The following is a 22,870-nucleotide window of genomic DNA, read 5'->3' as shown; positions in this document are numbered from 1 at the left end:
CAAGTTCATTAGATCACTGTATAATTTCTTACAAAGTTATTTCACCTTCAACAAATCCGCTCTGCCTCTACTACTGTGGGTGTACCTTTAACGGGATTTCAGCCAATGGACACACTTCGCGCGTAATTTCAAACGTTTTCAAATGGCTATCCGTTAGAAGCCGAAGAAGTCCTCCGCCGGGCTTGTAAACAAAATAGTCCTTCATATTTGAAAGCACATTTGACACACTGAAATCTGTAAAACGGGGTATATGTTTTACACAATATAATATCCAATGTATTTTATGACCTACCAAGTCCACAGCACAACTATGTATTTTAATAAGATTGAATCGGGCGGAGGGATTTCATGTACACTGAAGTACGCTAACAGTTTTGCCAAGCGCGATAAGGAACCGTCCACATCTACACATTAGCTAAAGTTAGGTAGGGTAAGGTAACGAGAAACAATTTTAGTAAGGTAAAGCGAGTCTTTTAAAACAAGGTTGATGATTTTATCAATCATTGTTATAGTTTAATAAAGGGTAAAATATTATCCTATGGACGACCAGCTGTTTTGAAGAATATTTGAACTGCCTCAGGTAACGTTAACAAAATAATTTATAATCGCTTGCAAATGTAGCTAGCTAACGCCGGCCAAAAGTTAGATAGCAGAGAACGTTTCAAAGTGGCAACAACATTTAGCCCGCCCGTTCACAACGATGTTGAAATTGGTTTGTAGTTCGCTAAATATGTTTATTATAAATAAATCGTTAACACTGAAGCGCGTGGGTAGTTGGCTAGTTAGGTTAGCACAGTGCCATGCGTGTTGGAATACATGTTGGTTGGCGATTCAATTTTAAACGCAAATGTAACTACTAATTTACAACGACTGATGCTAGCGTTACAATCGTCAAACGTATCCTTACTTGTCCTTACTTTGTCTATACATTGTTGCCACGCTGTTACAAATCAGAACAATGTGGCTAACTTGAATCATTGTTGAATCAGTCATATTTTACACGATCGCTCAATATCTTAACGTTTGTTCTTTGTATTTAGGTAACGTTGAATTCAAAATGTCTCTGCACGGGAAAATTGTTGTAATCAAAAGGAGTGGCGGAGATGGGACTGAGTTTCCTCTGACTGCATCATGCTTATTTGGAAGGTGAGAAAAAGCATTCAAATTCTGTCAACAATACGTGTAATGCTATGGAAGTGAGCGTCATTAAGTATATTTTCGTTTTTTTTTATATAGGTACTGTTAAATGTATGAAAGTCAACTTTTGCTGCATGTATGGAACGTGTTTTTACTCGGTGGTTCAATGTTGCAGTCTAGCCATTTTAAATTTGTAAAGAGGCGGGCTTTCTGCTGCTGTCGTTGTGCTTTGTTCAGTATTACAGCGTTTCAAAAGACATGTCACCACAGATCCTAGAGATCCATTCAACTTTATCCACTGAAAGTCAACTGGATTGGGTTTAGCCCACTCATGTTGATAAATTGCCAACTGGACTGTTCCTGTATGTGCAGTTAACCCCAATAAGTTTTGCTGGTGTAACAGTTTATGGTAGGGTGTCCACCCATGGGTGAAAATTATACTTCCTTGTGTTATAAAATAAATTTAACCTATACATGATTATTCATGTTCTGAATCTTTCAGTGGGGTCTTTCTCTAACATATCATTAACATAATATCCAATAAGATTTGGTAACCTAATACATCTGATAAATAGCACCTAGCTCTGACATAGTTGTGCAGATTTCTCATAACTTTAGGGGATTTTGTGGTCTTCTTCAAAGTTGCATGACATGAGCTGAATTAAATGTGTAGTTCAGAGATTGTTTTTTTAAAATATATATCATATTTATATATTTATTTAATTTGTATGAAAAGCATATACTAAAAGATGAAAATACTACATGTTTCAATCGACATCATCTTAGCTCTAAATAGTTTTATGTCCTCCAGATTCGAGAAGACAGTGAGCCTGTCGGGTGCAATGCCACTTGTGTTTTTTTATGTATTTTTTATCACCCTTTCTCATGCTTCCATTTATTTAGTAATCCTAATTTTGGCCATCCTACAAGGGTAAAAAAAAAGCTACCTTTAACGATTTATGATAGGCTTGGTTTGGACCATTACTTTTCTCAGGATGATCTACAGAATTCAGTTTTTTTTACTCATTGGTCAAAAGAGGCGTTTTGATTGGACACCCTACTTATGGGGTTATGAAATATAATTTACATGCCATAAACACACATGTTGTATTGACTGAACCAAATCTTTATGTATGCAATGAAATCAGAAAATGTAGACAACCTTTTTACATAATGGTATTTTTGTCTCTTAGGAAACCTGACTGCGACATTCGCATTCAACTTCCCCATGTCTCCAAGGAGCATTGCAGGATTGATTTGAATGAAAATAAAGAGGTAACTATAGTCAGTCAATATACATTGCATTCGTTAAGTATTCAGATGGCCTGACTTTTTCCAAATGTTGTTACGTTACAGCCTTATTCTAAATTGGATGAGATATAAAATAAATCGGTAACGACAAAGCAAAAGCAGGTTTTTACTATTTTTTTTTGCAAATGTATTCAAAAACGGATACCTTATTTACATAACTATTCAGACCCTTTTTGCTATGAGACTTGAAATTGAGCTCAGGTGCATCCTGTTTCCATTGCTCATCCTTGAGATGTTTCTTGAGAGGTTTCTTGAGGAGTCCACCTGTGGTAAATTCAATTGGTTGGATATGATTTTGAAAGGCACACATCTGTCTGTATAAGGTCCCACAGTTGACAGTGCATGTCAGAGGAAAAACCAAGCCGTGAGTCGAAGGAATTGTTCGTAGTGGTCCGAGACAGGATTGTGTCGAGGCACAGATCTGGGGAAGGGTACCAAAACATTTCTGCAGCATTGAAGGTCCCCAATAATAGTGGCCTGAATCATTCTTAAATGGAAGAAGTTTGTAACAGCCTAGACTCTTCCTAGAGCTGGCCAAACTGAGCGATCAGGGGAGAAGGGTCTTGGTCAGGGTGGTGACCAAGAACCCAATGGTTTGTCTGACAGCTCCAGAGTTCCTCTGTGGAGATGGGAGAACCTTCCAGAAAGACTACCATCTCTGCAGCACTCCACCAATCAGGCCTTTATGGTAGAGTGGCTAGATGGAAGCCACTCCACAGTAAAAGGCACCGGACAGCCTGCTTGGAGTTTGCCAAAAGGAACCTAAAGGACTCTGGCCTTGAGAAACAAGATTCTCTGGTCTAATGAAGCCATGATTGAACTCTTTAGCCTGAATGCAAAGCGTCACATCTGGAGGAAACTTGGCACCATCCCTATGGTGAAACATGGTGGTGGCAACGTCATGCTGTGGGGATGTTTTTCAGGGCCTGGGAGACGAGTCAGGATTGAGGGAAAGATGAACGGAGCAAAGCACACAGAGATCCTTGATGAAAACCTGTTCCAGAGCGTTCAGGACCTCAGACTGGGGGTGGAAGTTGACCTTCCAACAGGACAACGTCCCTAAGCACACAGCCAAGACAACACAGGAGTGGCTTTGGGACAAGTCTCTGAATGTCCTTGAGTGGCCCGGACATGAACCTGATCGAACATCTGTGGAGAGACCGGATAATAGCTGTGCAGTGATGCTCCCATCCAACCTGACAGAGCTTGAGAGGATCTGCGGAGAAGAATTGGAGAAACTCCAAATACAGGTGTGCAAAGCTTGTAGCGTCATATCCAAGAAGACTCGAGGTTGTAATCGCTGCCAAAGGTGCTTCAACAAAGTACTGAGTATAGGGTCTGAATACTTATGTAAATGTGATATTTCAGTTTTACATTTTTTATTTCATACATTTAAAAAAATGTCTTGCCCTGTTTTGCTTTGTCATTATGGGGTATTGTCGCACCCCCCCCCCCCCCCCCCCCCCCAAATGTAATCAATTTTAGAATATGGCTAACGTAACAAAATGTGACAATCAAGGGTTCTGAATGCTTTCCGAATGCACTAATTTCTGTCTTGAATAAGTCAGTTTTATTTTAATGTCTGTAGAGCAAGTATTGAAAGACAGTTTTTTTTTTCTCTCTCTCTCTCACAGGTTATTTTAACTAATTTGAGTTCAACGAACCCGACCCGTGTCAATGGGGAGGTTTTTCAGCAGTCTGAACGTTTGAAACATGGAGATCTAATCACAATTATTGACCGTTCTTTCAGGTTTGTGCATATTATGTCGGTTTATAACAGTCAGAGAATAAGAATTGTGTGTTTAGTCTGCTTACTGTCTTCCTCCAATTTGATGGACAGCATGTCATAATTGGACAAGTGTTTGTTTGGCATTTTGAACATGCACTTGGATACACAATATGATAATGGATCTTTTTTTTTCTTCAGGTTTGAATACCCTCCAGCACCCACTCCAAAGAAAAATAGATATTCTACTGCTAGCAAAAGTGAAACTCCTCAGGTATTATGCATGTTGTACACTAAAAGTAAAAGCCTGAAGCATATTTGATAATAAAATATGCCTTACTATTCATTATATGCACCATTGAGGAAATTTACCTAATGAATTGCCTAGGTCTGCTCAAGCTGTCTTTGTTTGTCACAGGTTTTACATGAAACCCAAGCGAGGGATACCAGCGCTAAAGATGGAACCAACACTTCTGATGTCAAACCCAAGGAGGATGGAAGTCTTGAACAGAACAAACCAATCTCCCCCTTCTGTGAGCTGTACCAAATGTTCAAACAAGATCTGGATTCCAAGACTCCAAAGAAAGCACTTGGAACACCTGCTTCGAGGCTTTGCCCACAGAACCTTATCTCAACCAGGAAAGTGGATGGGGTGTCTGTCAATTCCACACCCAATAAGGCGGAGACTGAAAATGTGTCACCTGTCACTGGAGTGACTCCAAAATCAGCTCAGGAGAAGCGAAAGTCCCTCAAAGGTCGGGTTGTTGAGGGGAATGTGCCAGTCGAAGATTTCATCCAACTGCCTCCATCTATTCTTGAAACTCCCAAAGGTAAAAGGCGTTCTTCAAAGTCCAAAACACCCATCACTGTCGAAGAAAAATCCACCCCTGTTTCTCAGAGGAAAAGTCGCCCGGCAACCCCCGAGAAGTTCACTGCTAGTGAAGTGGTTCAGCAGACTTCTGAGTGTCCGACTGCAGAAACCCTTACGACCCCCACTAGGAGGAGGAGCAAGGAAGCCACTCCTATCAAATCTTTGATAACTAGGGTAGAACCACCTGCTGACGCTGTCGTCTCAAACCAAGACCAGATCATACTAACTGAGAATTCCACGCCAAGTACTCCTAAAACCGAGCACTCCCGCTCTCCAAGGCCTGCTGGGAAAAAGCTTCAAGCCCAGGATGTGCTTTGTGAGCTGGAGGTGACCACACCCATCAATGGTGCGGAAAAACAATGCCCGGTTATTTCCCAATAGCAGTCACATTTTTTACGCATACATATAATTATTAACCTACTTTGTTTAAGTTTCAATGTCAATTATTTGATTATTACATTCTGTACTATTCCTATGTTTAACCCAATGCCTGTATATATGTATGAGCAAAGCCATCGATCACGTGACACCATTCATTCCTATGTGAAGACTCGATAGCGCATTGAAGTCTGTTAAGATGGCTATCATGGAGACATGCACAGTTTGAGCTACTCCAGGAAGTGACTTTACAGCCTAACTGCCCTCAATCAGTGACTCAAAGTTCAAGGCCGACCAGAGTACCGCAGGCCGCCGTTAGCAACTCAATTATTCTTAACTTCTGTGTGCAATTTAAAAAATAATCTGTTCAAGGATATCTGGTGCATCGGTACCATGATTTTCTTCTAAAAAATGTTCCCCATTCACTATAATAGGGGTCCTGTTTTTTGCTAACAATGCCTGTAGTACTGCAAACAGCCATGAACCTCTGTGGCTTCAATGAGAGAGGGCAGTTGTTCTCCCCTGGTTTAACCTAAGGTGTCATGTCCTCTTGTGATTGCATGTGTTTGACCACTATAATAAAAATATTTTTCATTTCCATCTACTTAGTTAAACAGTTGTCTGCTAAGAAACGGAAGAGTGGAGACCTTGAAACTGAATTTCCAACACCTCTGTGCAAGAGGAAAAGGGTTTCATTTGGAGGTCATTTGGAGCCGGAACTGTTCGATAAACGTCTTCCTCCTGACTCCCCACTATGCAAAGGAGCCACTCCTGGACTGCGAAGCCTGTGTGCCCCCAAAATGAAACGGTCACTCCTCAGGAGAGCGTCTGCAACTGGTCTGATAAAGGTGAGTTCAATAATATACGGTAGGTTTGTGTGCTGACTTTTCTCATTTCACATATACTGCTGATTCTCACTTAAATAGTTTTTGCATTTCATAGGAGCATGAACAATCTGCCCCAGAGAGTCTTACCGTGAAAGGAAGTCCAGGAAAGAAGGCATCTGCAAAGACTCCCTCTCCCGCCAAGAAGTCACCGAAGGCATCTGCCAAGACTCCCTCTCCCGCCAAGATGTCACCGAAGGCATCTGCCAAGACTCCCTCTCCCGCCAAGAAGTCACCGAAGGCATCTGCCAAGACTCCCTCTCCCGCCAAGAAGTCACCGAAGGCATCTGCCAAGACTCCCTCTCCCGCCAAGAAGTCACCGAAGGCATCTGCCAAGACTCCCTCTCCCGCCAAGAAGTCACCGAAGGCATCTGCCAAGACTCCCTCTCCCGCCAAGAAGTCACCGAAGGCATCTGCCAAGACTCCCTCTCCCGCCAAGAAGTCACCGAAGGCATCTGCCAAGACTCCCTCTCCCGCCAAGAAGTCACCGAAGGCATCTGCCAAGACTCCCTCTCCCGCCAAGAAGTCACCGAAGGCATCTGCCAAGACTCCCTCTCCCGCCAAGATGTCACCGAAGGCATCTGCCAAGACTCCCTCGCCCGCCAAGAAGTCACCGAAAGCTAAAACTCCATCTCCAGGTAAAGAGAAGACCCCGAAAACCGCTGTCAAGACTCCATCTCCTGCTCGAAGAAAGTCTCCATTAAAAGATGAATCTCAAACACCCAAGGCTGGGAAAACTCCCAAGACCCCTGCAAATTTGCCATCAGCCAACACGACACCCACCATGCAAGGCCGGTTCTCAGTGTCCCTCGTCAGCACCCCATCACCCACCGCAGACCAGGACTCTGTCCTACAGCCGTCTGTCACTGTAACGCCTCGTGTTCCCTTGAGGCGAACGACCATGTTGTCTACCTCGAAGACACCACAGAAAAGCGCAATGAAAAATGCCCTTCAAGTCATCCGTAGAAGAAGTGGTGTTTCTCGGGCATCTATGAAAGGTATGCATCCATTTACTTTATTTCCTCTTTGGGATTCAGTAACTTTTTGTTGATTTTGTATTTTGATTGCAATCTAAGTGTTTAATTTCCTTTGTTTCAAGTTGTGAATTCCTGGGCTGACATTGTGAAGTTTGGCCAGACCAAGACCCAAGCTGTTATCCCAACCAAGAAAACTTCCACCCGAGTGACTAAGAAGAAGACTGTTGTACCAAAACCGAAGGTATGTTTCGATAGTATTTTGCCATCCGTGACTGCACTTTGACATTTGTCTAGTGTAGCAAATTGAAGCTTGTTAAATTGACTTCAATGGTTGTCTTGATTTTGTTTTTCGATGGCTACATTACCTAACTTGTTGATGTTTTGTTCTGTTACAGACACCTGTGAGGAAACTCATAGGACATGTCAGCACTGGTCATGCAGATTCACCTGTGACCATTGTTGTGGGCAAAGCTCACAGGCTGAAAGCCATTCAGCCAAATGGGGCTGCCCCAAAGCTTGTCCACAACATTGCACTGCTAAAAAAGAACATGAGAATGGATGAGGATTTGTCAGGTAATTTGTCTATTTCCTAATCCCACTATTCTATGTGCATATGTTTTTCATATGGGGTGTTGGTAAATATACTGTATTGTCAGCGGGCCCTGGGACGTTTGTAAATTCACAGCGTTGTCACATTGTCCGTTCCTAAATTCAGAGCATTTCGCATTGGCACTCTCTGGCTGAGGAGTTGGGTTGATCTGAGCGTTCTGACCTCACAACATTAGTCAAGCGCCCGTTCTAACTGGCTTAAGTTGGCTAGCTACTTCCAGACACAAATAAGAGAATGCCTCACTCTGAACATTTTACTTGCCCTAGAGAATATAGAGCTGAAAAGTGTTTGTTATAAAGAGGGTTAGTGACTTACTCTGTTACTGGCAACAATTTTTAATAGGTATACATAAACATGCGCTAAAAAAGCTGTCTTAAATTCATAATTTATACGGCGCTCTGGCACTCAAACCAAGGGTGCTCAGAATTCGGAGTAGATTGCCAGGGTGAATTTATGAACGCATCCATGGTATATAAGGACTTGTTACACTGTGAAATTGTGCTCAAGTAAAGCAACCTGGTTTTGTTTCAGGCATTGCAGACATTTTCAAGACCCCTGCAAGGCAGAGGAAGTCTGTGGTAAATGTGCAGAGTGCCCTCAAGACCCCCCTGAGAGCCCAGTCTACTTCTATGATTGAATCATCAGTGATGAATACCCCAGAGGAGACTGGTAAGTGATTTTTTTTTTGGGGGGGGGATCTCAATTGTATACTCATTGTGTCGTCATTTACATTTTAGTCATTTAGCAGACGCTCTTATCCAGAGCGACTTACAGTAGTTAATGCATACATTTCATGCATTTAAAAAAAATAAAAAAAATAATAATTTATTTTTTGTACTGCCCCCCGTGTCCTCTCGCCTCTTCTCAAAACCCATTGGAGAAGGTCAGAGGGGAGGGACCTCTGGCTTTCTCATCCAATGGGTTTTTAGGAGGAGAGGATGCAAGGAGTATGCAATTGAGATTCTCCCTATGATCATGTCAAGATGAGTATGAGTGATGAAGAATCTGGTGTGAGGGACTTTAAAAAAAAAAAAAAAAACTTTTTAAATTGTACACTGTATTATGTTTCATGCGTTGTTTTCATGTAAATCAAACTATTCAGTGACCACTTGTGCGCTGTGGATGGGGAGCATTGTCATCCTTTGGGGGTGTAGCCTAAATAATGGCCTGCCCAGCATTCTTATACAGGGGTAGGTAATTCCAGTCCTTGAGAGCATGTTTGGTGTCACAGTTTTGCCCCAGCTAACACACCTGACTCCAATAATCACCTAATCATGATCTTCAGTTTAGAATGCAATTTGATTAATCAGCTGTTTGCTAGGGATGAAGAAAGTGTGACACCAATCAGGCCCTCGAGGTCTGGAGTTGCCCACCCCTGCCCTACATGATGATAATTGCTTCATTAACGCAGGAACCACACCTGTGTGGAAGCACCTGCTTTCAATGTAGTTTGTATCCATCATTTACTACATTTTACATTTTAGTCATTTAGCAGACGCTCTTATCCAGAGCGACTTACAGTAGTGAATGCATACATTTCATACAATTTCATACATTTTTTTTCTGTGCTGGCCCCCCGTGGGAATCGAACCCACAACCCTGGTGTTGCAAACACCATGCTCTACCAACTGAGCTACAAAATAACGCGTTGCTGTTATTTTGGCAGTTAGCTGTATCATGTTGAAATCAGTTGACATTAAACATATCCCATCTTCACAGGTGAAATGGTGGTGTCTCCACTTGTTGTTTCTACTGCTAAACGGGGTGTGTACAACAGCGATGCAGTCACTAGACTCCTTTGGGATGGTCAAGAATCCAGTTTCATCACGGAGGAAGCTGACGAGTCCCGTACTACACAAAATGAGATTCTTGCCTTAGAGATGTCTTCAGAAGAATCGAAGAAAGAACAGCGGCCAGAATCAAAAAAATCTATTTCGACTCCCAAACAGAAGAAACCTGAACAACCCGAGTGTCTCACTGGTGTGAAGAGGATCATGAAGACCCCAAGACAGAAGATGCAACCCATTGAAGACCTCAGAGGAAAACTGATGACAACTCCCAAACAGAAACTTGAGCAACCTGAGTGTCTCACTGGTGTGAAGAGGATCATGAAGACCCCAAGACAGAAGGTGCAACCCATTGAAGACCTCAGAGGAAAACTGATGACAACTCCAAGAGGGCCTAAGGCTTCTCAGGAAGTGAGCTTTGCTGGTGTAAAGGAACTCCTGACGACCCCCAAACAAATCGCTGAACCTGTTGAAGAGCTTTCTGGTAATGCCCATGATGACAACGTCCACAGTGAGACAAAAGAGGTAAAGGCAACACAGTGCTATTTCTGTGTACTTTCAACTCATTGTTCTCTTTTTATAACACAGATGTTGTTTGGTATAATGGTAAGTTTACATACCAAAAAGTGTTGCGCGTAACTTATTTGCCTGTTATGTTTATTTGCTGTGGAATGGTTTATTTCATCTTATCCTATGACTACTATAATAGGTTCTGAATATTTCAACTGTATCACCTTTTTAATTAAAAGGGTCTTTGTTTCATTTTCAGATTCACGGTGACGCTATTTCTCCTAAATGCCTCTCAGGTAACATATCTGCTTGCTAGATAGCTAACATAAGCATTCACAATGCACAGAGTGACTAAGTTAGCTTTTCCAATCAGTCCACATCAATGTTGGAATACAATTTCTAAATTGGTGTTTGATGCTCTGCTTATTCTGCTCCCGGTAATTTGTTTACGCTGAAGCTCGTGGTTATTTGGCTGGCTCGGTTGGTAAGCACTGTCGCATGCGTGTTCAATGCAGCGATGCATGATGGTTGGCGATTCAATTCTTAACTCATGTAACCTACGAGTAGTTTACTACTATCAAGAGGCACTGCAATTATTCAACTTAATCTTGCTAGGCAGTACTAACCAGTATGCACACAGATTATTGGTTGTTGGTCTTTTACGAATTGTAACAACTTGGTTACCCTAGCTAGCTCGTGTCAGTAGCTAGAATCATTGAGTCACATTTCACACGATTGCTCAATGTCTTAACATTTTATTTTTATTTAGGTAACGTTGAATTCAAAATGCCACTGCATGGGAAAATAGTTGTAATCAAAAGGAGTGGCGGAGATGGGACTGAGTTTCCTCTGACTGCATCATGCTTATTCGGAAGGTGAGAAAAACTGTTCAAATCTGTCAATATGTGAAATGCCATAGCGGTGGGTGCCATTGTCTAAATGTAATATATTCGTAGTTTTGTATGGTACTGTTAATTGTATGAGTCTACTTTTGCTGCATGTGTGGAATGTGGTTTTTACTTGGTACTGGGCTTGGGTGAAACCCCGGTGTACATTTTATATTTTGAAATACCAACAGGGTGATTTACAATACCGGGAGGAAGAAAAAAATTATCTGAAATGTGTCGAATTATATCCCGCTCAGGGCTCCAGCTATGCATTTGGTTTGCTTACTTGCTAGCCAACCAAGCTTCTTGATTACAGCAGAGACATTCAGTCCCGTTCCCCTCCCCGAGCAAGATCCCTGTGGCCTAAATTGTTTTGTGTAGAAACTTAATCTTGACATCTAGCCACTTAGTTAGCAAGTTAGCAAACCAAATGCATAGCTTGAGCCCAGAGCAGGATATCATTTATTTGACACATCTTAGATTTCTTATAGTTTTTTACTTAACTTGTTGTAAGAAGCGGTTGTAATTTCTTGTTGAAATGGCACCCCCTTGTGTGCACATTCTATACCCTGGTATGTGATAGAAATGGTATGAAAGTCAGACTGCCAATCCTGACTTGGGGCCATTTTAAATCCGCTGTCTTCGGTTGTTGAGCTTTGTTCAGTATTACAGCGTTTCAAAACACGTCACCACAGACCCTAGAGATCCATTCAGCCGTATCCACTGAAAAATAATTATGGGTTGTATTTAGCATGCTCTTGTTTATAAAATGCCACGCATTTACTCAACTGAACTTTTGTTTCCATATGTGTGCTGTGTGAACCCCAGCAATTGTGGCTGTTGCTAGAGTAACAGCTTATGGGGATAAAGATAAACCATGAAATATAACTTAAATGCCTTAAACAGTAAAAAAAAAAAAAATGTGACAATCATATATTTGCATAGCTGATGACCGGTATAGAATGAAATGTTGACAACCTTTCTACAGAATATTTATGGTCTATTGTCTTAGGAAACCTGACTGCGACATTTGCATTAAACTTCCCGAAGTATCCAAGGAGCATTGCAGGATTGAGTTGAATGAAAATAACGAGGTAATTGCGGAGTCAGACAATATAATTGCTGCCTTCAATAAGTCAGTCACTTTAATTTTAGTGTCTGTAGAGCAAGTATTGTAAGATACTTATTTTTTTTCTTTCTTACAGGTTATTTTAACTAATTTGAGTTCAACGAACCCGACCCGTGTCAATGGAGAGGTTTTGCAGCAGTCTGAATGTTTGAAACATGGGGATCTAATCACAATTATTGACCGTTCTTTCAGGTTCGTGCATCTTATGTCAATTTATAAGTCAAAGAATTTATTTAATGTGTTTAGTCTAGAGCCTGACCGATATGTGATTTTTGGATCTGATTTTAATGTAAATATTCACTGTTAATGACTGACTTTTACCCCTGAACTTACTTTTGCCTTAAAGTGGTTGAATATTTATTGATTTTCATTTAATGAATTTGCAAAAAATGTCTAAACACAATTCCACTTTGACATGGGGTATTGTGTGTAGGCCAGGGGGAGGGAAAATCTATTTAATCTATTTTAAATTCATGCTGTGACACAAGAAAATGTGGAAAAAGTCAAGGGGTGTGAACTTTCTGAAGGCATCGTAAACATTTTCCTTAAGTAGAAATTTTAGACATTACTAATGTTACTGTCCCCACTACAAAAAATGCTTTTTTTTTAACTAATTTGTCCCTTGAAACGTTTGAAATACTGTAGAATTTCATGAAATCCTATGGTGTACTGCTCCTACTAGGGAGTGCCAATATGGCCGACCGGTGGCTTGAAAGCCTCAATAGAGCTTCTGGTTTGTTCAGCCATTGCTATTGGGAAAGTATATAGGGTTTTGGAATAAACTCAATTTTCTATGTTTATCACTGGCATAGGTGGTCTTATAGGTTTTGTTCTATGAGATAATAGCAGTTAGTTAACATTTCATAAAAAGGTAGCCTTTATGTTCCTTATGTGCTTTATTACATACATTCACAGTGACGTTGGCTGATACTTTTTGTTGTATGTTAACGCCATTTTCCCCATCGGCTTTGTCCAACGAAACATGACTGAGTTAGTGCCTACAAAAAGACGCCCTTACTATTTCTTTCTGGCCAGTACATAGCATCAGCAATCCAGGGTTTATGTACATAAATGAATGCGGTGGCAAACTGACTTTAGAAACTAGGCATTCAGAGGCATCAAATCTTCCAATACGTTGTATCAAACAAATCTAGAAAATAACTGAAGGAAGCATCACCTAATGCACACGGCGTCTTTAATCAATACTTTTTGACATTATTAATTAAACAGGCCTGGCTGCGGTTCGTGCTGCCGCGCAGACAGAACTGGCATGGCATAGCCAACACCACTATCAACAATAGCGACAAGTGTCACATCAAAGGTGACAGGCTCACTGTGCTGAAAGGACAGGGACCGTAATACCTGTGCACTCCATGGCACTGATGGAGAGCCAATTCTGGTCAGACACGGCTGATACAGGCGTTAAACACAGCATCAAAAAATGCTAAAGAATAAGCAGCCCATTCACTCCAGTAGGCCCCATGAAATCATACCAATACAAAAGCACAATCATTTTATTTCAAATGAAATGGAGGAAAAAACAGCTATTACTTCCCATTGCAAATATATTTGATCATGTCTATCACACTGACAAGTGATCTAAAGTTTTACATGCAACAATGTTTCAGTCATTGTTTTCAGAGATGGCTAACAGCAAGCGAGCTGCAACAAAACAGTGTCACCTGATAATCAGTTATAAATATAGTTTGAAAGTAAATCTTAAAGGTTAGCAAATTAGCAGAAACATCCATCTTGAAGTTAATAGCTGCTGCCTTTGCTATTTTGTCACACTACTAAAAAAACAAGCTAGCTAACAGTGTCCCACTACTACAACAAAAGCTAGTGAACGTTACTAGTGTGAGCAAACTACTGCTTGTGACAATGATTTATTTTCTCTTGTCGAGGCCTGTTAATGTGATTGGTTCATTCCACTGTCACTCAAATTCTGCTCTAATACAGTTGAATGGCAGAAGCCATCTGTCCAGCTTCTGAAGGCCTAGCCTATGGCTGGCCGAGCTAGCTCGATTTGTTTTCTACCCATAGACCAAAGAAAATCCTGATTTTGATCATTTTCTCTATTCAGTATTAACCCTGCTCTTTACAACACAAACTGATGGAATCAGAAAATGATTACAATTATTGTAAAGATGAAATAGAAATTAAAATGAAATGTAATTTGTACAAAAATATCTGAAGGCCTACAATTGATGGTTCTGTACTGATTGAATATAACACATCAGATTTCGCGGGCTTCGCTAAAGGACTAATGAAGTGCAAAGAAAGTCTACTTTTTCTCAGATGTTTTCTTTGCATCTTATATCGGCCCTTTTCGGTGGATTAAACGCTGATGCAAATACATCCGTAAAAGGCTAATATCGTCCGTTTTTTTAAATATTTTTTTATTATATCGGTCAACCGATAAAAATCGGTCAGGCTCTAGTTAAGTCTGCTTAGTCAGTTTTAAAATGTGATGGACAGCATGTGATAATTGAACAATGATTTGGCATGTTAATCTTACATCTAGATGTTCCGCCAGCGGAACGCCTCGCCAATATCCAATGATAGAGCGTGGCGCGAATTACAAACGCCTCAAAAATCCTAAAACTTCCATTTTTCAAACATATGACTATTTTACACAATTTAAGACAAGACTCTCCTTTATCTAACCACATTGCCTGATTTCAAAAAGGCTTTACAACGAAAGCAAAACATTACATTATGTCAGGAGAGTACCCAGCCAGAAATAATCAGACACCCATTTTTCAAGCTAGCATATAATGTCACCAAAACCACAGCTAAATGCAGCACTAACCTTTTGATCTTCGTCAGATGACACTCCTAGGACATTATGTTATACAATACATGCATGTTTTGTTCATATTTATATCAAAAACCAGCCTTTTACATTAGCATGTGACGTTCAGAACTAGCATACCCACCGAAAACTTCTGGTGAATTTACTAAATTACTCACGATAAACGTTCACAAAAAAACCAAACAATTATTTAAAGAATTATAGATACAGAACTCCTTTATGCAATCGCGGTGTCCGATTTTTAAAATAGCTTTTTGGGGGAAAGCACATTTTGCAATATTCTGAGTAGATAGCCCGGCCATCATGGCTAGCTATTTTGACACCCACCAAGTTTGGCACTCACCAAACTCAGATTTACTATAAGAAAAATTGGATTACCTTTGCTGTTCTTTGTCAGAATGCACTCCCAGGACTTCTACTTAAACACCCAATGTTGTTTTGGTTCCAAATAATCCATAGTTATATCCAAATAGCTGCGTTTTGTTCTTGCGTTCAAGACACTATCCGAAGGGTGACGCGCCGGCGCGTATCGTGACAAAAAAATTCAAAATATTCCATTACCATACTTCGAAGCATGTCAAACGCTGTTTAAAATCCATTTTTATGAGATTTTTCTCGTAAAATAGCGATAATATTCCGACCGGGAGACCTTGTTTTCGTTCAAACACCGAAAATGGAGTCTTCGCATGCATGCATGCATGCATGCACGCACGCCCGTGTCATTGTCTCAGAACGACCACTTTCCAAAACCCCTACTGATTTTCGCCCAGGGACTGCAGAGTCATCATTCCCCGTTCTGGCGCCTTCTGAGAGCCTATGGGAGCCTTAGAAAATGTCACGTTACAGCAGAGATCCTCTAGTTTTGATAAAGAGGCTATAGAAGGACAAGAAATGGTCAGACAGGGCACTTCCTGTATGGAATCTTCTCAGGTTTTGGCCTGCCATATGAGTTATGTTATACTCACAGAGAACATTCAAACAGTTTTAGAAACTTGAGGGTGTTTTCTATCCAAATCAAATAATTATATGCATATTGTAGTTTCTGGGCAGGAGTAATAACCAAATTAAATCGGTTATGTTTTTTTATCCGGCCGTGAAAATACTGCCCCCTATCCTAAACAGGTTAAACCATACACTTGGATCCATATGTTTAATTAATGGTTTACTGTTAACATTTTAATTTGATATTTTCCTTTTCAGGTTTGAATACCCTCAAGCACCCACTCCAAAGAAAAATAGATCTTCTAAACAGAACACTCCAAGAGGGCGTAAGGCTCTTCAGAAAGTAAGCTTAGATGGTGTGAACACCCCCAAACACATCGCTCAACCCGTTGAAGAGATTTCTGGTGACGCCCAAGAGATTTCTGATGCCATGACAACAGAGGCAGTGGAAGAGCTTGCTGCTGCTCTTGATGAAGCAGTGGAGGAAGAACAACCTGCTCCTCTTGCTGAGGCCATGCAGGAGCTAGAAGAGCCTGTTGCTGCACCTGCTGAGGCAGTAGAGGAAGAACAACCTGCTCCTCTTGCTGAGGCAGTGCAGGAGGTAGAAGAGCCAGTTTCTGTACCTGCTGAGGCAGTGGAGGAAGAACAACCTGCTCCTCTTGCTGAGCCCGTTGCTGCACCTGCTGAGGTAGAAGAGCCCGTTGCTGCACCTGCTGAGGCAGTGGAGGTAGCACATCTTGACATTGAAGAGCCTTCTGTTCCAGTAAAAGGTAGAAGAAAGAAAACTGAGGGGATTGTGCCACCACCTGCTAGAGGGAGATTGGCAAAGTGTAGTGAAACCAGTAGCGTTGAGGCACCAGCAGAAACTATGGACTCTGTGGATGTCCAGGATAAAATGGCAGCTGACCCAGTTCCTGCTGAAAAGCCCAAGAGTGGAAGAAAGGCCAAATGGGCTTCTATAGAGCGAGTTGAATCAGTGCAGGAGAATGCTGTTGAAAGTGAGAGTGCTGAAATTCCTCCAATTGAGGACCAGCAGCCAACTTCTGATGTCCCTGTGGAGAAACCCAGAAGAGGAAGAAAGGCCAAACGGGCTTCTGTAGAACAAGTTGAAACAGTGTTGGAGAACACTGTTGAAGCCGTGAGTGTTCCTGTCACTGAGAAGGTTGAGGCCCAGACTCCAGTCGTTAGATCTAAGAGAGGAAGAAAGACTAAACAGGATTCAATAGAAGAAGTTGAAGCGGAGGTTCTTGAAATTTCTCCAATTGATGTTGTGGAAGCCAAGGAGATGCCTGCTAGTGTTCCTGTTGAGAAACCACGGGCAAGAGGAAGACGGGCTAAACAGGAGTTTGAAGAAGCCAAAACAATGGAAGAAAATGTTGCTGAAGTTGTGGCAGTTGATATTCCTACAGAAGAGGTGGAGGCCTCAGTCCTGTTTGCAAAACCCAAAAGAGGAAGAAAGACTAAGCAGGAGTCTGTAGAGCAAGTGGAGTCTGTGAGTGTTGAAACTCCCATCGAACAAGTTGAGGCCCAGGAGCAGACCACTGTGGCTCCAGTTGAGAAACCCAAAAGAGGGGGAAGAAAGACTAAGCAAGCTTCTGTAGAGCAAGTTGAGCCTGAGGATCACCCTGTTGACTCTCTGACTGTTGAACTCCAGGAGCAGACTACCGTGGCTCCAGTTGAGAAACCCAAAAGAGGGGGAAGAAAGACTAAGCAAGCTTCTGTAGAGCAAGTTGAGCCTGAGGATCACCCTGTTGAGTCTCTGACTGTTGAACTCCAGGAGCAGACTACCGTGGCTCCAGTTGAGAAACCCAAAAGAGGGGGAAGAAAGACTAAGCAAGCTTCTGTAGAGCAAGTTGAGCCTGTTGAGGATCACCCTGTTGAGTCTCTGACTGTTGAGGCCCAGGAGCAGACTACCGTGGCTCCAGTTGAGAAACCCAAAAGAGGGGGAAGAAAGACTAAGCAAGCTTCTGTAGAGCAAGTTGAGCCTGTTGAGTCTCTGACTGTTGAGGCCCAGGAGCAGACTACCGTGGCTCCAGTTGAGAAACCCAAAAGAGGGGGAAGAAAGACTAAGCAAGCTTCTGTAGAGCAAGTTGAGCCTGTTGAGTCTCTGACTGTTGAGGCCCAGGAGCAGACTACCGTGGCTCCAGTTGAGAAACCCAAAAGAGGGGGAAGAAAGACTAAGCAAGCTTCTGTAGAGCAAGTTGAGCCTGTTGAGGATCACCCTGTTGAGTCTCTGACTGTTGAGGCCCAGGAGCAGACTACCGTGGCTCCAGTTGAGAAACCCAAAAGAGGGGGAAGAAAGACTAAGCAAGCTTCTGTAGAGCAAGTTGAGCCTGTTGAGTCTCTGACTGTTGAGGCCCAGGAGCAGACTACTGTGGCTTCGGTTGAGAAACCTAAACGAGTGGGAAGGAGGACTAAACAGGACCCTGAGTGTGTTGTCCCGCCAGTATCCCCAGAGACTCAGGAGGAAACATCTGCTCCCTCTACAGAGAAACCTAAAAGAGGAGGAAGACGAGCAAAGCAGCAGAAGGTTCCTGAAGTAGTGGAAGTTGAGAACATGGTAGTGCAGGAGGTCCACCTTCCTGCACAAACTGAGGTTGATGCTAAACCAGAGCTTGAAGAGACTGTTGCTGATGCTGAAGAACTGCTGGAAGCTCCGGTTGTCAAACCAGGATGGAGAGGGAAGGCAAAAGCCGTTGTGAAGGATGAAGTGCCTGCCAAGCGAGCACGTAGAGGAGCAGCTGATTCCACAAAGGTGCCCGCTGTTGCAGAAGCAACTGTGGAAGTTCCAACCGAGCCTGTCAAGCGAGGTAGAAGGGCAGCTAAATCCAAAGTCTCTGCAGATGACACCACCATTGCAGCCGAGTGCACTCCATTGGAGGCTGAGGTAACAGACACGGAGGTAATGACTGCTGTGGTTAAAAAAGGACGAGGAAAACCCCCTAAAAAGGGAAATGCTGTTTCTGAAATGACCTCTGACCAGGCAAATGTTATTGAAGGCATGGAAACCATTGACGAAGACTCAAAAAAGACCTCAAAATCTGTGAATTGGAAACCTGATTTGGAAGTTACACACAAGGTCACCCCTCTTCCTAAACAGAAGACATCCAGACGGAATGATACTGTTCCTGTTACTAAGGTTGAAGAACAGCCTGAACGGAGTGAAGAACAGCAGGTTGTGAAGACAGTGCGAGGAAGAAGAGCAAGATCTTATGTCGAGGTCAAAGAGACCGTACAATCAACACCCTCAAAAAGGGCACGCCATAGCGCCATAGAGACCTCTGCTGCTGAAGCCACGGTCCCCATTTCAAAGGCAGTAAACGAAAGAAATGCAGCAAGAAATATGAAAACTGAAGAGGCAGATCTCTCTGATAAAGCTGTTCCAAAGGAGCCTGTCAAAAAAACAAGACGAGCAGCAAAGTCTACTGTAGCAGCTCCCGTTGAGGCCACTAGCACTACTCCTGCTGTCCCGGAGGAAGTGCCAGAGACCATCCCCGAAGCCACAGTTGTGGGTGCTACAAAAGGAAGAGGTAAAGCGACAAAGGGAAAAGCTGTATCTCAGGAAATTGACATTGAGCAAGGTACTGAGTCGGAGCAGCCGTGTAAGCCCCGCAGAGGGAGAGCAGCTAGAAAATAGTTTAGGCATTCATAGATTTGTTTTTAATGCTTTGTTATAGAAATGCTAATGCGTGATTGCTCAACTTATTTTTTTGTGCTTGTCTGGTGTTATACATTTTTTAAAGTTACAGATGTATAATTGATTTCCTTAGCAGTGCTTTACAATATTATTCAGATTTTTGGTCTTAATTGTGGTTAGTTTTGCTACATTCTCTGAATATTTTTTTACATTTTAAAAAGATTGTTTGTAGAAAAAGATTCATATTAAAAATCAAAAAATTAAGTTGTCAGAATTTCTTATACTGTAGCATTATTGATAAAGCATGATTAACTCTCAAATTGAGTAGGTTCTGGTACTGTACATATTTATATTTGTCTGATTTAACTTCAACACATACAATACCACATGCATGGAGGTTATCCCCACACATTATTCATTCAAATTATTGAGAATACATTCACAAAGGATTAACATATTTCCATTGTGGTTGTCTTGGCCAAAATGACATGGCTGTTAAAAGAATAAGAATACTTTTGTTATTCTTGTATAAAGCGGTTTCCAGAACCTGTGAAGAGAACAAATGGCGCAAAGCTCCCTATCTCTTCCCCCAGACCCTCTGAGGAAACAAGTGGTCATCTTTACTGTCAAAAAGAAGCTTTAAAGATTTGCGATCTGCATAATGCACGTGTCAAACTCATTCCACGAAGGGCCGAGTGTCTGCAGTTTTTTTTTTTTTTAATCCTCGCTTGTACTTGATTGATGAATTAAGGTCACAGATTAGTTATGAACTCCCTTCACGTAGTTGTCTAGTTAGGTCTTAATTGAAAGCAAAAACCAGCAGACATCGAATGAGTTTGACAAACCTGTCATAAAGTAATTCTGTCACAGTTGTCTAGGAGTAAAAAAAGGAATTGTTCAAAAGTTCACACACTGTGCAGAAAAATGCATCATGGTTTAGACTACTTCTGACTGCATCTACAAATAAAGATGAGCTGCAGTTTTCAGCTGGCAAGTATGTTGACCCTGCCAGATATTGTATTCCTCTTATAATTTCGCGTATGTGCGAACAAGCTGTGTAGGAATGTTCCATGTTTATTTTAGCTGCATGATAAACATAGCATAATTATGATCATTGACCATCTAATACTGAAGCTGTGTTTTGAATACTCGTATTAACCTGCACTAACTGTATGTGACAGAAATGGAGTATGTAGTATGCTTATTGGTCATAGTATAGATATATTTAGTATATCAAAAGTTCCTGGATGTCGCACTAAATTGGCCAAAATACGACGTGGACAGTATTTCCATGCTTTTAGGGCCCATAATGCAATTTCTTCAGAAAATGGACGTGGCTTCACAACGTTTTAAGATTTGAAGAAAATGGCAGAAACAGCTCAAATAAGCAAAGAGAAACAACAGTCCATGTTACTTTAAGGTCAGTCAATATGGAAAACTATCAAGCACTATGATGAAACTGGTTCTCATTAGGACCGCCACAGGAATGGAAGACCCAGAGTTACCTCTGCAGCAGAGGATAAGTTCATTAGAGTTACCAGCCTCAGAAATTGCAGCCCAAATAAATGCTTCAGAGTTCAAGTAACAGACACATCTCAACATCACCTGTTTAGAGGAGACTGAATCAGGCCTTCATGGTCGAATTGCTGTAAATAAACCACTAAAGGACACCAATAATAAGAAGAGACTTGCTTGGGCCAAGAAACACAAGCAATGGACATTAGACCGGTGGAAATCTGTCCTTTGGTCTGGAGTCCAAATTGGAGGTTTTGGTTCCAACCCGCTATTGCTTTGTGAGATGCAGTGTAGGTGAACGGATGATCTCCGCATCTGTATTTCCCACTGCAAAGCATGGAGGAGGTGTTATGGTGTGGTGGTGCTTTGCTGGTGACACTGTGATATACACTGCTCAAAAAAATAAAGGGAACACTTAAACACAATGTAACTCCAAGTCAATCACACTTCTGTGAAATCAAACTGTCCACTTAGGAAGCAACACTGATTGACAATAAATTTCACATGCTGTTGTGCAAATGGAATAGACAACAGGTGGAAATTATAGGCAATTAGCAAGACACCCCCAATAAAGGAGTGGTTCGGCAGGTGGTGACCACAGACCACTTCTCAGTTCTTATGCTTCCTGGCTGATGTTTTGATCTTTCACTCAAGTGGTAGCATGAGACGGAGTCTACAACCCACACAAGTGGCTCAGGTAGTGCAGCTCATCCAGGATGGCACATCAATGCGAGCTGTGGCAAGAAGGTTTGCTGTGTCCAGAGCATGGAGGCACTACCAGGAGACAGGCCAGTACATCAGGAGACGTGGAGGAGGCCGTAGGAGGGCAACAACCCAGCAGCAGGACCGCTACCTCCGCCTTTGTGCAAGGAGGAGCAGGAGAAGCACTGCCAGAGCCCTGCAAAAATGACCTCCAGCAGGCCACAAATGTGCATGTGTCTGCGCAAACGGTCAGAAACAGACTCCCTGAGGGTGGTATGAGGGCCCGACGTCCACAGGTGGGGGTTGTGCTTACAGCCCAACACCGTGCATGACGTTTGGCATTTGCCAGAGAACACCAGATTGGCAAATTCGCCACTGGCGCCCTGTGCTCTTCACAGATGAAGCAGGTTCACACTGAGCACATGTGACAGACGTGACAGGGTCTGGAGACGCCGTGGAGAACGTTCTGCTGCCTGCAACATCCTCCAGCATGACCGGTTTGGCGGTGGGTCAGTCATGGTGTGGGGTGGCATTTCTTTAGGGGGCCACACAGCCCTCCATGTGCTCGCCAGAGGTAGCCTGACTGCCATTAGGTACCGAGATGAGATCCTCAGACCCCTTGTGAGACCATATGCTGGAGTGGTTGGCCCTGGGTTCCTCCTAATGCAAGACAATGCTAGACCTCATGTGGCTGGAGTGTGTCAGCAGTTCCTGCAAGAGGAAGGCATTGATGCTATGGACTGGCCCGCCCGTTCCCCAGTCCTGAATCCAATTGAGTACATCTGGGACATCATGTCTCGCTCCATCCACCAATGCCACGTTGCACCACAGACTGTCCAGGAGTTGGCGGATGCTTTAGTCCAGGTCTGAGAGGAGATCCCTCAGGAGACCATCCACCACCTCATCAGGAGCATGCCCAGGCATTGTAGGGAGGTCATACAGGCATGTGGAGGCCACACACACTACTGAGCCTCATTTTGACTTGTTTTAAGGACATTGCATCAAAGTTGGATCAGCCTGTAGTGTGGTTTTCCACTTTAATTTCGAGTGTG

General features: G+C 42.4%; 1 protein-coding gene across 2 annotated transcripts; it reads left to right on the top strand.

Annotated features, from left to right (window-relative positions):
• Nucleotides 1–347: 347 nt before the first annotated feature.
• Nucleotides 348–19,865, top strand: mki67 (marker of proliferation Ki-67). Of its 2 annotated transcripts, XM_082965843.1 has the most exons (17): nt 348–580; nt 1,041–1,146; nt 2,331–2,412; nt 4,083–4,198; nt 4,376–4,448; nt 4,593–5,391; nt 6,033–6,271; nt 6,366–7,305; nt 7,407–7,525; nt 7,680–7,857; nt 8,426–8,563; nt 9,614–10,206; nt 10,451–10,487; nt 10,961–11,066; nt 12,091–12,172; nt 12,284–12,399; nt 16,223–19,865. In XM_082965843.1, exons 2-17 carry the CDS (start codon nt 1,058–1,060, stop codon nt 19,599–19,601), a joined length of 7,086 nt encoding a protein of 2,361 aa, XP_082821969.1. In that variant the 5' UTR covers nt 348–580; nt 1,041–1,057; the 3' UTR covers nt 19,602–19,865. The 2 variants fall into 2 exon arrangements, with proteins under 2 accessions (XP_082821969.1, XP_082821970.1); XM_082965844.1 differs by lacking the exons at nt 1,041–1,146; nt 2,331–2,412; nt 4,083–4,198 and having other exon boundaries at nt 369–580.
• Nucleotides 19,866–22,870: the final 3,005 nt, after the last annotated feature.

The sequence above is a fragment of the Salmo salar genome, chromosome 19, assembly GCF_965601325.2.
Source record: "Salmo salar chromosome 19, fSalSal1, whole genome shotgun sequence".
NCBI classification, from domain to species: domain Eukaryota; kingdom Metazoa; phylum Chordata; class Actinopteri; order Salmoniformes; family Salmonidae; genus Salmo; species Salmo salar.
Note: the sequence above shows the minus strand (reverse complement) of the source record. Positions and strands in the feature narration are given on the sequence as shown.

What these genes read in the sequence shown, in the direction of transcription:
- mki67 (XM_082965843.1), top strand. Translation starts at nt 1,058, where the DNA reads ATGTCTCTGCACGGGAAAATTGTTGTAATCAAAAGGAGTGGCGGAGAT. An exon ending in ATTTGAATGAAAATAAAGAG is followed by an intron (nt 2,413 to 4,082) that starts GTAACTATAGTC and finishes TCTCTCTCACAG; the next exon opens with GTTATTTTAACTAATTTGAG. An exon ending in AATGGATGAGGATTTGTCAG is followed by an intron (nt 7,858 to 8,425) that starts GTAATTTGTCTA and finishes GTTTTGTTTCAG; the next exon opens with GCATTGCAGACATTTTCAAG.